Source organism: Lupinus angustifolius, unplaced genomic scaffold (genome assembly GCF_001865875.1).
Source record: "Lupinus angustifolius cultivar Tanjil unplaced genomic scaffold, LupAngTanjil_v1.0 Scaffold_401, whole genome shotgun sequence".
Taxonomy (NCBI): Eukaryota; Viridiplantae; Streptophyta; class Magnoliopsida; order Fabales; family Fabaceae; genus Lupinus; species Lupinus angustifolius.
Window position 1 is genome coordinate 36219 of NW_017727812.1, and position 15058 is coordinate 51276.

General features: G+C 32.3%; 1 protein-coding gene across 1 annotated transcript; it reads left to right on the forward strand.

The window, feature by feature from the left end:
- Positions 1 to 1458: 1458 nt before the first annotated feature.
- LOC109341207 (protein TRANSPORT INHIBITOR RESPONSE 1-like) lies at positions 1459 to 5561 on the forward strand. Its single transcript, XM_019579059.1, has 3 exons — positions 1459 to 2390; positions 3531 to 4023; positions 4381 to 5561. The coding sequence occupies exons 1-3, from the start codon at positions 1882 to 1884 to the stop codon at positions 5134 to 5136; spliced, it is 1758 nt and encodes a 585-aa protein (XP_019434604.1). The 5' UTR covers positions 1459 to 1881; the 3' UTR covers positions 5137 to 5561.
- The last annotated feature ends 9497 nt before the right edge of the window (positions 5562 to 15058 follow it).

A 15058-nucleotide genomic window follows, 5' to 3' on the forward strand; every position in this document is an offset into this window, starting at 1 on the left:
GAGTCGCAAACAAAAAGGAAGTTGAACTTTACATGTAAATACTTGTAATAATAAACATGGTTAGTTTCCATTTAAAGAGATGCACAAAAATAATAGTAATTGATTACTATCGTAGGAAGTTATGGTTGATGGGAAAAAATTGGTGCATGAGAAATAAAAATATCGAGTGTAATAAATTATACATTTTGATCTAAAACAATTATAACGGGTGGTCATCACTTCGGCCAATGCAACATATTTGCCATCACTCCACTTGGAATTACTTAAAAATACATTTCGGGGTAATTATCCAAAAAGAAGGAAGAAAAACGAGTCAATTTTTTTTCCTACATGAAATGAATTATCTATAATAATGAATAAACAAATTATTAATTTTACTTTTAAATTTAGATATAAAAATATTATTATATTGCATTTAAAAATAAAAATGTTACATCATATCATTTTTATTTTGTTTTTATAAATGCACCTCTACATGCATCTCTATACAAATTTTTCTTTATACGTGGTTTAGACATCCTTTTATCCCAGCTCCACACTGGTTAAGCACTAGTATATGCAGGTGACTCTTCTTCCGGTCAGTAAACAAAAGGAATTAAAGAAGTAACATATCGATCAATGTAGTTATAGCAATAAACATGTAAGGAAGGAAAAATGATACTCATGGCTTGAGTTAATTATATTTTACGAAGTAATAAAAACAAATTATATTCTATTTTTATGAGTTTTTTCTTAATTAATTGACAGTTTTTTTATTGGATTATGGTATAGTGTGGTACAAAATATAAGAACAAGTTATCTCCATTAGTAATGAAGTAACACCAAATAATATTTAAGCCAATGCCAACAATGTAAGGGTAAGGAAAAGGAAGGAGAGTAATCACTAACCAGCAACCAACAAGGAGAAAAAATATCTGCTAATATAATATAATAATTAAAACGCCATTCTCTCCTCTGGTTTTGCTATAATAAGCGTAATGTGGCAAGTGCTTCTGGTCCTTCGGCCTCATCATAGAGCCTTGGTTCATGGAAAAAATCCCAACTTTTAGTGGCCCCAATTTCTTCTTTTCTCCTCTCATGTGTGGCACACATTGTCTTTTTAGTTTAGGATTATAGTCAATGAGATTATAATATAATTCCTCCTACACCATACCAAAAATATAATATGTTAGACATTTATAAATAATATATATCATTTTTTTTGTAGTGTAAAAGAATTTTGTAATAACATATATCATTACTCTATACTTACAAATTGCAAGAATAAACAAACTTATCAAAGCTTGAAGATATTTTTAAAGATTTATAAGCTTGTATGTTCCTTTTTTTTCTTAATTACAAATTATGCATGCTACAGTAGTTTATAAAAAAGTTTACAAAAGGCAAAGCAATGGAATGAATAATGCATTTCCTCTCCTATCCATGTAATAATATATACATATCCTGGATCTTAGATTCTTACTCAATTTTTTTCTGATCCCCATCTTGGTTATTTTTTGTGTTTTAGAAGAGTAGTAAACATGCAAGAAATCATGTAGCTTTGTTGTCTAAAGAGTTAAGGGTAGATAGCATCAACGTTTCCAAATTTGAGATTAAAAAAGTACTGTTATTCTCTTAGGACACATTGCTTTATTACCACTACTTGACAAGTTTTCTCTGGGTTTGGAAAATTACCTGTACTTGCAAATTTTGGTTTTTCTCTCTCTTATTCTGCAGCCCTTTTTCGTTTTACATGATTTTTTTTCTTCCTGATCCTGTTGTTTCACTTTGACTGAAACATAATTTTAATGACCAAGTTGTTGGTTACTTTTAAATCTCATTGTTGATTTGATTCAAAAGGGTGTCTTAAAGTTTGTATCTTTGAGCTTGTTTTTGTTGAACATGGAATGCAACAAAAGGATAAAGAAGGAATCTCCAGAAGAAAACCACTTGAACCGAGATTCAGCTTTTCCATATGAGGTTCTAGAATGTGTTATTGGTATGCTGAAATCACGCAAGGATAGAAGCTCAGTTTCATTGGTATGTAAAGAGTGGTACAAGGCTGAAAGTTGTTCAAGGAAGAATGTGTTCATAGGGAACTGTTATTCTGTGTCTCCTGAGATCTTAACTCGTAGGTTTCAACACATAAGAAGTGTTACTCTCAAAGGAAAGCCTCGTTTCTCTGATTTCAACTTGGTTCCTGCTAATTGGGGTGCTGATATACACCCATGGCTTTTGGTGTTTTCTAAAGATTACCCTTTTCTAGAGGAGTTGAGGCTTAAGAGGATGATTGTTACTGATGAGAGTTTGGAGTTTCTAGCTCTCAAATTTACCAATTTCAAAGCTCTTTCACTTCTCAGTTGTGATGGGTTCAGCACTGATGGATTGGCTGCAATTGCCACTCATTGCAAGTAAGAGTTATTTGTCTTGAAACTCTATATCCAGTTCTGGAAATTGAAAATAACTATGCTTTTTTAGGCTTCTATTTTTTTCTCACTCATTTCTAATATATAAGAGTATAAGACCATATAGCTGTGACAGCTAAAAAGGATTGTGTTCTTCTAACGAATAACTGCAGATGGGCTTAATTTTATTTTTAGTTTGCATTAATCTAGTAATGTTATTGTTTTGATATGAATTCTCTCTTTATTTTTCAACTTTTGGATAATTTAATACAGTTAACTATTGGTTTAACTATTTAACGATTTTGAACTTGATTATTTAGTTTGTTATAATCAAGTTTTGTATTCAGGTTTATCTCCCTAATATTTGATTTCTTATTTTCATAGATTCTTTTCTTGTGCCCTGCTTGTTTTCCCTTATCACATGCTCTGCTTTGATACAATTTGCCTATTGGCAAGATGTTAGTGAAGCATGTTGGCAGTGAAAACAGAATCCCACTAGGCCACTACAAAGCTATTTTTTATGAGGGCCACTTCTTTTAAGTATGGCGAAGTTAACGTTTGAGAATCAATTACCTTTTATTTCTCTGGACGATGGTGTTTGTCGTTGTGTTGTCTGGAATGAGAATCGGCTTAACTGAGTTTGGTTGTTTCGTATACTTGAGATGGTACTTATTCTTTATAGCTAGAGCAAAGTTGATATGACTATTGCATTATGAGTAACTCTATAATGCATATTTGCGAATCACAGTTTCTCATTAATTCATGGATTTAGAATTCACTGTTATAAGGTGAATTTGTAAAACATTAGTAGAGTTTGAATTTACTATCAGTTACATACTTATATTGTGATGTAACCAGGAAGCCTTCAAATTTCGTGTTCAGAAGTTTAACCATAAAATTTATCCTCTTGCAAGGGAATTTGTGCAAGTTGAACAAATTTAAATTGAAAGCATGAGCAGTGTGAAAATTGTAGATTACAATAGTTGTTGTTTTTTCTTCCATCTTTTCTAACTTATGAATCTAAAAATTGTAACCCATGATAGCATCCGTAATTGGAAAATCGGCATTATCTCCATCATGATGGCATTCCTTCCTTAATCTTTAATTTGAGCAATAAATAATCATCTTTATTCTACTTGGTTGCAGGAATTTAACTGAGCTTGACATACAAGAGAATGGTATAGATGATAAAAGTGGTAATTGGTTGAATTGCTTTCCAGAAAACTTCACACATTTGGAAGTGCTTAACTTTTCGCACTTGCAGAGTGATGTTAATTTTGATGCACTTGAGAAACTTGTCAGTAGGTGCAAATCATTAAAGACTTTGAAGGTTAATAAATGTGTAACACTAGAACAATTACAAAGGCTACTTGTTCACGCTCCTCGGTTAGGCGAGCTTGGTAGTGGCTCATTTTCGCAAGAGCTCGCAACACAGCAGTACTTAGAGCTTGAAAGTGCATTCAAAATATGTAAAAATCTTCACACCATTTCTGGTTTATGGGTAGATTCAGCACAATATCTCCCAGTTTTGTACTCTGCTTGCACAAATCTGACTTTCTTGAATTTTAGTTATGCTGCCATTGACAGTGATGATCTTACTAAGCTTCTTGTTCACTGTCCTAAGCTTCAGCGCCTTTGGGTACGGTTTTTTTTTCTGTGTTCATTATATGGAATCGTTGATATTGACATTTCAGCTAACAGTGCTAGAATAAAACTTCTCTCTACTCCACATAGTTGGTTATCATTTACCACCTATAATCTTATGATAGTTTTTTGTGTAGAACTACTTGATATTTAAGACCTTGAAACAAGTTATCACTGATAGTTTCAACCTCCAAGTAATAAATTCTCTGATATTTTATCATGTTGTGCACACTCAAATTTAATTAGCCACATTGAATAACTGCATTGGTTTGCAGATTTTATCTCATTTTTATTTGTCTGCAAATGAAAATGTGTTGGAACATCTACTTTACTGATTAAATAACTTATACAGGTTGTGGACACAGTTGAAGACAGAGGGCTAGAAGCTGTTGGATCATACTGTCCGTTGCTCGAGGAACTGCGTGTTTTTCCTGCAGATCCCTTTGGTGATGGTATTGCTCATGGGGTTACTGAATCAGGATTTGTTGCTGTCTCTGAAGGATGCCGGAGACTTCACTATGTCCTCTACTTTTGCCGCCAGATGACTAATGCTGCAGTTGCTACTGTTGTGCAAAACTGCCCTGACTTCACTCATTTCCGGCTTTGCATTATGAACCCTGGTCAGCCAGATTACTTGACTCATGAACCCATGGACGAGGCTTTCGGATCAGTTGTTCAGACTTGCACTAAACTCCAGAGGCTTGCAGTATCAGGTTATCTGACTGACCTCGCATTTCAGTACATAGGGAAGTATGCCAAAAACTTGGAAACTCTTTCAGTGGCCTTTGCTGGAAGCAGTGATTGGGGTATGCAGTGTGTGTTGGAAGGCTGTCCAAAGCTTAGAAAGCTTGAGGTAAGGGACTGCCCTTTTGGCAATGCAGCACTTCTGTCGGGTTTGGAGAAGTACGAGTCGATGAGGTCGCTGTGGATGTCTGACTGCAAAGTAACAATGAATGGCTGTAGATTCTTGGCAAAAGAAATGCCTAGGTTGAATGTTGAAGTAATAAAGGAAGAAGGAAGCGACGATCGTCACGCCGAAAGAGTTTATGTTTATCGTTCTGTTGCTGGGCCAAGAAGGGATGCCCCTCCATTTGTTCTAACTCTATGAAATGCTCTCTCTATTCCTAGTTTGAACCTCAATTGTCTTTGGTAATATCTCAATTTCTCTTGCACCAAATGGACAACCTTGCACTCACATTCAAAGATGCATGATATGATTCTCATGAATTTGACTCAATCCTATTGCTAAAATTAAAAGTGACATTTTGTTTCTCATGAATATGATTCTGCTCATTGAAAGTCAAAATGATTGCCAAAAAACAGCCTTGATTTCTAGTAGCATCATCCATTTTTTATTTTGCTCATCTGATATAGTATATAATGTAAGCTTGTATGAGATAAGTACTTTACTCTATCATGCATTATTTGCTTTTCCAATTGCATAACTGAATAGTTATGTCTGATCATGCCATAGCTAATCTAACTAAAAGCAGTAGCATATTTCATATCTATAGATTTGAATTTGGAACCCTGGACATGTTTCTGTTTCATGGCTCAGTCCTATTGAAGTTTGTAGTCCTCTAATACCTTGTATAATAATTCTATTTTGCAGCCTCTGATGTTTCAATAGATGTGTTGTCAATTTGGTTGGGTGAGGATTCACTCCAGTACTAGAGAGAGGAGTCTGATTCAATTTGGTTCTTGAAAGAAGTTTGTCATCAAAATTTTAAAACATCATCACATGTATTTTCAAGGGATTTAATCAGTAACGTTTTAAAACTTTCATGAATTTAATTTAACACCATCATAACATTATACCCCATAATTAAGTTAACGATATGCTTGTTTTAAGAAGCAAAATGATGATGGGTATATCTTTCCCTCACCAAAATAATAGATAAACAAGGTGTTGTCAGTTTCAACTTATCAACTATTAATTTCTTTTTATAGAGCATTTAGTAAAAGATGTATTTTTTTGGTCACCCAAAACTGATATGAAATGATTTGTCGTACATGGGCCATTAGTTACACTAGGCCTAAAGCTCATGCTGCTTGAACTGGGTTATAAGAAGGAAGTGTTTTCATTCTTACAACCCAGTGATGGAGCCACTGACACTGTGCACATGCACAATTGCACACCTTAAAATTACCATATGCAGTATTCTCCATATAGAAGCATCAGTGGAGCTAGGAAAGTGACGCATAATGATTATTGAGTCACATTTTTTGTTTAAGTATACTAGGTAGGTCAAGAGAGATTTTAAACAAACGTAATTTAGTTTGAGATTTAAAACAAATCAAACATATATAATACGATGAAAATATAGTATTTGATTACCCCAGTTAATGTACAACATAAGTATTTGATTACAGTTAGTGTCAGTTTCTAGTAGTGATTGAATCAATTCATATGCCCATATCAAGTATATGCATATATATATTAATCACTACTTTAATCAAGCACTTTTATTAAAATGATTGCTAGGGATGCTTCATAGATCTAGGATTTGATTCTTTAATTTGGTCCAGCTATCATTTTACTTCACAAGTCTTATTCTCTAACTCCAATTTAAAAGACCAATGAGTGTTGGTTCAAGTGATACATGTTTGATTCTCCTTAAACAAAGTCTCAGGTTTGAGTCTTGTCGATAGAAAAAATACCCGCTGGGATAATTAACCCCACATACCTGTGGATGTTCTCGACTGGGACAAAACTGCCTCCAGTGCAAGAATATATGTGGAAACCAAAAAACTCAAATTTAAAGCTATAACAACTTGAAAGTTATGTTTGGTAAGAGGTCCATTTTTATTTTATTTTATGTTTGCCTAGTTTTTCATCATGGAGGGCGGTGCTTTTGCTCACATATGATATACAAAAAATTTCTTACCAAATGTGAGGGACAATGTTTTATTATCCTAAACTGTGTTTCAAACTATATCTCTGACTAATGACTTTAAAGTAAAAATAGAAAAAATAATGAATATTTAATTTTTTTTAATGATATAACATATTTTCATTGGTCCGAGATATGATTTGAGATAATAAATCATTTTCCAATGTGAAAACGTTAAGGCTTGTGTATGGCAATTTTACCATCTTTTAGTTTAGAGCTTAAAAAAGTTGTAGGCTAACAAAGCAACAAAACTTCTTATTATTTTGTGTATGCAATGCTAACAACGCAACAAGGAAGAAGAAAAGAAAAGGAAGAAGTGTTTTTCAACCTAAGGCAAAGGTTAGTAGCTAATAGCAAAGGGTCGGTGTCATTGGTGAAATTTGAAGGAATGACATTATTATGATATTATGAAACCACTAGCCCTTACTAGCTACTAGTCTACTAGGTTGTATAACTAATGGTGTTTTTTATTTTTAGAAAACTAATGGCTATAATATGCCTCTACTCGTTAAGAAAATTATAATTTTTGTTGTCTATCAAAGGGTCCGGTTGATGAGTAATTTATAAGTACTTTTATCAACGCTCAAAGAGCGTGAGGAATGCTTTGATCTTAGTGTAAGATCTTAGTGTAAATGTGTGGAAGTGATAAAATACAAAACCTATAGTAGCCTATGAAGAACATACATTTATGTTTTGACATAGATGATATGTCGTAGATGATATCCTATTTCTATTTCGGATTAATTAGAATGTTATTTTTTATTACTTTCTATTTTTTTTAAAATTTCTTTTATTCATGTAACAATATGTTATTAATCCGATATAAAAAAGAAATATTGTTTAAAACATATAATAACTTGATTTATATCTGACAGGCATTACATACAACACATCTCCACCATGTGTTAAATACCTTATAAGTATTGAATAAGAAAATGAGTTTTCAAAGAAAAAAAAAAGTAGTGGACACCTCTAAATGACTCGGACACCTATTTGACACTTGTGGATGAGTTGCCACTTGAAGGATACATCTATTCTAACAATGTCCATCAACTTTTTATAAAACAAGAAAAGTCAAAACTTTTCCTATCCTTTTCTAACGAATTTATTGGTCCTAAATGAACAAGATGAATATGAGAAAGGACATATAGTTATTGTTCTTATTCAAAAAACTTTGTTGCAAAGAGACATAGTGCTTTAAAATTACGCATCTTAATATTTTTCTAAAACTTAATATCATAGGCAAAATGTTTAAGTTTGGAAAATTATTTTGGATAGGTTAATATATAATATTAACCGTTAATGTATACTTTTTTTTCATGTTTGTCATATTTAATTTCATCAATTCTCCCATGTCTTATGTTTTAAATATTGTCCGTGTTGGAGTGTTGTATCCATATTGTGTCCATCTTGGAGTATGTACTTCGTAGGTAATACCAAACACTTGAGACTTAGCTTATCTTCCCCATCATCGATTGCTTAAACCCTAAATCATATATTCATGAAGATAATTATTAGCCTATTTCTATATAGCCCATCTTCTATGATTGTGATATATTATTGTTTGTATTATAAAAAAAATCAATACCAATTCGATCCGTATATCCATATCAAGCAATCTCCACTACTATTATTGTTTCTATTATAGGTATATTGGTTAGGACATAAGAGTCATCTTGCTCCCTTGTTTAGTTTAAGATGATATTTTATACAACTTTTCTCTTGAAAGCTAAGACATTTTCAGACTTTTCTACAGTCTTCAATTTAGCTTCTTCCCTACTCAAAGGTAGCATGGAATGGTTTTTGCATATGAATGTCATTTTTCACCTACTATATAAACAGATAAAAAAATATCATAGTTATTTTGGAAGCGTTAATTAGGAAGCACCCCTTTTGCGCTCAAAAGTAAACTTGTGATCTAAGTGATGAAAGTGATCACTATTACTGCTTAAACTTTTGACAAGTGGTAGAAGCCTTAGGCAGCTAAAATTGAAATATGGCTAGATTCATTTAGTTTGATATAAAGTGACTTAAATGCATAGATATATAAATGAAACAACGAAATTAATTAGAGCAAAAGACCTCACATTCCTTTGTAGTTATGGGAATCATGATTCGAATTGTATTAGGAATTGTTAAAGTTGGGGATTTAAGGTCTACAAAAGTCTTTGGAACAAAGTCTCTAAGAATGCCAAAATAACACGCTTTTATAGCATTAATTGTATTAATCATATTTTAATTATCTATAATCCTCGTATGCAAAATAACATATATCGTTATATTTTGGAAAAGCTATAGGATTATCTAAGATAAATCATGATTAATGAATTTATATGTTATAAGATATAATCCTAATATAAAAGATGAATTATATTTGAATCTACCTAAACGTCGAAAAGTATGAAAGGGATATTATCAACAAGCAAGAGTTCAAGGAGCAAGATATCCAAATAATTGTAGTGCTTCTTAACAAGTATAAATAAGAGGTCTCGTAAGCTTACTTAGCATATAATTAAAGAATCATCATAAAATCAAATGGAAAGGTTGGAGTATAATTGCTAAACATGCAATTGATGCATTCAATCAGACTTAAAGAGATAACCCTACATAGACTTGATTTTCATTGTTCACTTTATAGTTTATACATAGTAAAAAAGTTCAATATTAGGATTTAATATTAACAAGCTAAACCAATATTTTCTACACAACCTGGTTTGAGTATATCACTACAAGATAAAAAGGGTAGCTGAACCCTGACTTGGTGCATGTGCAAAACGGAAATTTCAATTATACATGGTAGGACAATGCATGTATAATTCATATTTCCCAATTGATTTTTGGTTCAACCGTTGGTCCTATGACCACAAATTACTAGCTTTGTAAAAAAAAATTCCTAACAAAGCTAAGTTGCTTTGGATTATTATAATGCTGCTAACCTTAAGTTTTGGTCTAAAGCATATTGTTTGTGGCCACACCACATATAATAAGAATCCGTGACCAGCAAAATAATGGTATTTTGAACTTTAATCAAACACTCAAATATTAGACACCAAATGACAAGATGAGTCAATTTCAATTTTGTTTTACATAGTACTGGTACATCATTTCTCTCTGACTAGTGGGATACCCATCCGAATAGGATACTCATGCATTCGCACGGGTGGTAATGTATCGTGCATGAATTTATTTGAAAAATAAAAACATAATTTGTTAATGACAATGTTATTGAGGGTTACCTCATGAAAGATAATGTTTATGTATTTAATTGTTGGTGTGGAGTTGTTGATGATTGAGATGATGTTGAACTTGTTATATTAAATAAATAAAGAATTGTTATGAATACAAAGTTATAGAATACGTGTGGTAGATTTTGGAAAAATTCTTTATAAACCACATTTGTTGTTGTTTGTAGTGGTTGACCATCCTTATCATGAATTAAAATCTTTAATCTTTTTTTCTTTGAACTCTTGAAATAGCTATGTAAAATTGACTATGACTGAACACTGGTGTAGGTAAATACAACCCCATATTTTAGTGATATTCAATCTTGTATCATTACATAATCCTTCAGACGGGTCTAAATTCCTCAATATCATTATTGGAGTTTTAACTTTCAACTTAATCTTATGATTGAGAAGACCAAAGGTTGTAAGTGAGTTTATAAATTCAAGAATTAGTATGTTGAATGATTCACTTTCATTTAGGGGTGTAAGTGGTTCCGGTTTAAACCGCGAAACCGATGGAACCGAACCGAACCAAACCGCAAAAAGTGGTTCGGTTCGGTTATTTTTTTAAGGAACCGTTTATGTTTGGTTCGGTTTATGGTTTTAGAAATTTAGGAACCGTTGGAACCGAACCGAACCGCATATTAAAGAAATATATACTAGGGATTAGGGAATAATATTTTATTATTGTTTAAATTATTTAACCAATTTTTTTGTATGAATTGTAGTGTTATATATGTTACTAAATTGTTATTAAGTTAATATTGTATATATTATTAGTTACTAAATTGTTTCCTAGTGTCTTATGATTTGGAACATATTTTCCAACTTATGTGATATTGAGTTTGAAAGTAACATATATCATATATTGTTATACATGCATTGTTAAATGTGTTACTAATTATGAAATGTAAGGTTATAAATGTAATTATCATATATTTTACTAATTGATATATATGTTACTAATCATGAATTGTATTGTTATACATGATTCATAATTTTTTATAATAATAGTAGTAATGTTTATTTTTATCCTTTTATTAAACAATATCTCTTGTAATACATTTTGAATTTTCAATTGATGCAAGATTTTTTATAAAAAAGCAAATGAAAAAACCGTGGAACCGAACCGAACCGAACCATTCAAGAGCGGTTCGGTTCGGTTCGGTTCGGTTCTTATAGTTAAATTTGCGGTTAATTGAGTAGAACTGAACCATATGTTCTTGATCGGTTCGGTCACTAAAATGCACCAAAAACCGAACCGAACCGAATTTTTACACCCCTACTTTCATTAACATCAGAAATGTCAATTGAATCTGAACTCAGTTATGTCTTTTCCTCCCCCATACTTATACATTAGAGCATTTATTAGTATAACTTTAATAAATTTATTATATCAAACATAATAAAAATTTAAAAAAAAGTAAAAAAATTCACCTAGAATTATAGTCAGAACAAATCCATTGATTTGATCAACAATCTCATTTGTTGATGTAAGTATTTCCATAGATTGCAGAAATTGTTCATCCTTGTAGCAATGTTGTAGATTTGGATAAGTTCTAGATACTATGACATCAACTGGGTTATCAAAATCAAGAATAAAATTTCTTTTGGAATATGAACTTCAGAACAACCATCATTAAGCTTGAATTATTTTCCATCCCTAACTTCAATATCCATACACATAATTGCTTGATTTTTGTGGCATTGTCAGGATTTTCTAGACGCATGTTCTTTGTAAAAGTTAAAATTGTACATTGATGTCAAAGATAAGATGCATTTATTGTTACACCTACAATATCTGAGCGACAACCTCTTGGAATCACTAGCAAGATTTGTCTGAAATCACCTCTAAAAACTTCAACATTTCCTCCGAATAAAATTGAGTCATTTGTTGTTGTACCTATTTTATCTCGAAGACTTTTATCAAGTATTTCGAAGAAAACTTATATATCATTGGAGCTTCATCTCATATAATTAACTTTGGTTGTTTCAATAAGTCTTAAAGTTCAGACTCTTGATGAATGTTGCAAACAGAGTTATCAAGGTTTGGTACATATATTTTGGATTTAAAGTATGATATTTTACCCCTAATAATAATAAGAAGTTATACCACTAGAAATCACAGTTAATACAATATGTTCTCAAATCTCAATATGTTTTTCATGTTCTTTAAGAATATATATATATATATATGTGTGTGTGTGAGATTAGAAAAAACCTTATACTTGGCTAAATTTTTCGTTTGGAAAGTCATTTGTCTTTCATGGACAATTTCAATCTCAAATGATGTTTTTCCTAATGGCATAAAGAACATGGAAAGTTGACATAGTTAAATTGATTAGCGCAGTTGGAGTAAGACATTTGATATTATAAGTAGTTCACTTAATTTAGTATTTGTAAAAATAATATCTACAATAAAATTAAAATTTCCTTAAAGTCTTAAATTAATGATATGAAATAATTATATTGATATGAAACATTGTAATATATATGACATTTCCAATATTTTTTTGATATAATATTTGCTTTGAGTACATATTTGCCAATTTAGTGACAATCAATATTCTATCAATACATAATCATTTAGATTGGTCTAACTTTGTTAATAATATTATAGGAGTGATAATCTTCAAGTTTCTTTTATGATTGAGAAGACCAAAAATTTTAAGAGAGTTAAGAAGTTCTGGATTTAGTATGTTGAATAATGCATCATTTCATTAGCATCAAATATATCAACTGAATCTAAACTTAGATATTCTTTATCATTAAATATATTTGTAATAGAGTTGTTTGAATTATGATGGCTCATATCATATGTAATGAAGGAAAAGAGCCAACATCTTCTAGAAGATGGTGAGTCAGCAAAAGAGGACCACATGGAGCAGAAGGGCAATAAAAAAAGATTTGTTCACGTAACAGAAAAACAGAAACCAAGACGTGGAGAGAGGGTGAATATTCCTAATTCTCATCTCAGAGATTACGTGAGTGGCTAATGGCTATTTAAGAATCATGAGGAGAATGAGAAGGGTGTGAAATATGACCAATCATCTCTATTCTTCTTCTCTGAAATTCTAGCACTATTTTTCCTTCTAGTATTTTCCTTTCATGTACTTCATGTAGACTTGAGTTTTGCATATCTAATAATACATCAGTTCCTTACTTTATTCTTTAAGCATTACATTGGTGCTTTCATCTCACCATGGTAGACAATACTAGAATAAAGGACATGAGTAGTGAGATTAAACGTAATGTTGATTCCATTCAAGCAATCCATGACGATTTCCAAAATCAAATGCACTATTTGGAAACCACAACGGATTCCAGATTCGGAAGAACAGAGGCGTGGCAAAGAGGGGCAGATCTCACATTGCATCAAATCAGTGAAGCTATGAATCAATTAGTGCAGAAACAACAACATCAACCCTTCCATGGTGCAGGTAACTCAAGCAGAACACCATTTCAGGTTAGGAATGTAAAACTAGAGTTTCCTCGTTTTGATGGGAAGAATGTGCATGATTGGATCTTTAAGGCGAAACAATTTTTTGGGTATAATGATACTTCAGATGGTGACAAATTAACCATAACCTCGGTACACTTTGATCAAAAAGTGGTGCCTTGGTTTCAAATGATGCAGAGAACACAACCTTTCACCTCATGGATGGAATTTACTAGAGCTTTAGAGTTGGGTTTTGGGCCTTCAATCTATGAATGTCCTAGAGCCACTCTATTCAAATTAGCTCAGCAGGGTACAATGAATGAGTATTATTTGCAATTCACAGCATTAGCAAATAGAGTTTATGGAATCAGCAATGATGCCTTAGTTGATTGTTTCATTAGTGGATTAAAACCTGAGGTATGCAGGGATGTCATGATCCATACTTCAATTTCAATTGTAAAAATTGTGTCATTGGCCAAAATTTATGAGGAAAAAGAGAGTTTGCACACTAAAACACACAAAAAAACCAAAATCAAATAGTCACCAACTCATTCCAGGATAGAAACACAAACATATCCCAAAAATATAACCCAGCCATACTCAGTACACCACCCACAAGACCAATGAATCCACTTCAAAAAAATATCAACATCAAAAGAATGTATCAGGCTAAATTGCAGTTGAGAAGAAACAAAGGCTTATGTTATTGGTGTGATGAAAAATTTTCATTCAATCATAAGTGTCCCAACAAGCATTTGATGCTCTTGCAGCATGATGATGAAGAACAAGTAATAGGGGAATCAGACAAGGCCACATGAGAGGATAACCTATGGGAAACTGCACCTATACAGGAAGAACATCATTTATCCCTTAATGCTATGAAATGGACACATGGGATGGGAACTTTAAGATTCCAAGGACAGATTGGCGATATCAAGGTGCAAATATTGATTGATGGAGGAAGTTCAAACAATTTTTTGCAACCAATGATAGCCCAATTCCTCAAGTTACCAATTGAACCAGCCCCGTGTTTTAAAGTATTGGTGGGCAATGGGCAATCTATGATAGCAGAAGGAGTAATTCAGCAATTACCAATCAAGGTTCAAGGACACGAGTTGGTGGTATCAGTGTACTTGCTTCCAGTAGCTGGTGTAGATCTCATATTGGGAACATCATGGCTTGCCACTCTTGGTGCTCATGTGGCAGATTATGCAGCACTTAGTTTGAAATTTTACCATGAAGGCAAATTCGTGACTCTCCAAGGTGAAAGACAATTAACACCAACACAGGTTCAATTGAACCAACTCAGAAGGATGCAACATATGGATGCCATTGCAAAAAAATTCACCATTCAGATTGTGCAACCTAAGGAACTAGAGGACATCCTTAGAGAGTTACCACAAGATATGGCACCATAATTAGCAATCCTATTTCACACTAAGTATTTGAGAGCCCAAAGGGATTACCTCCCCC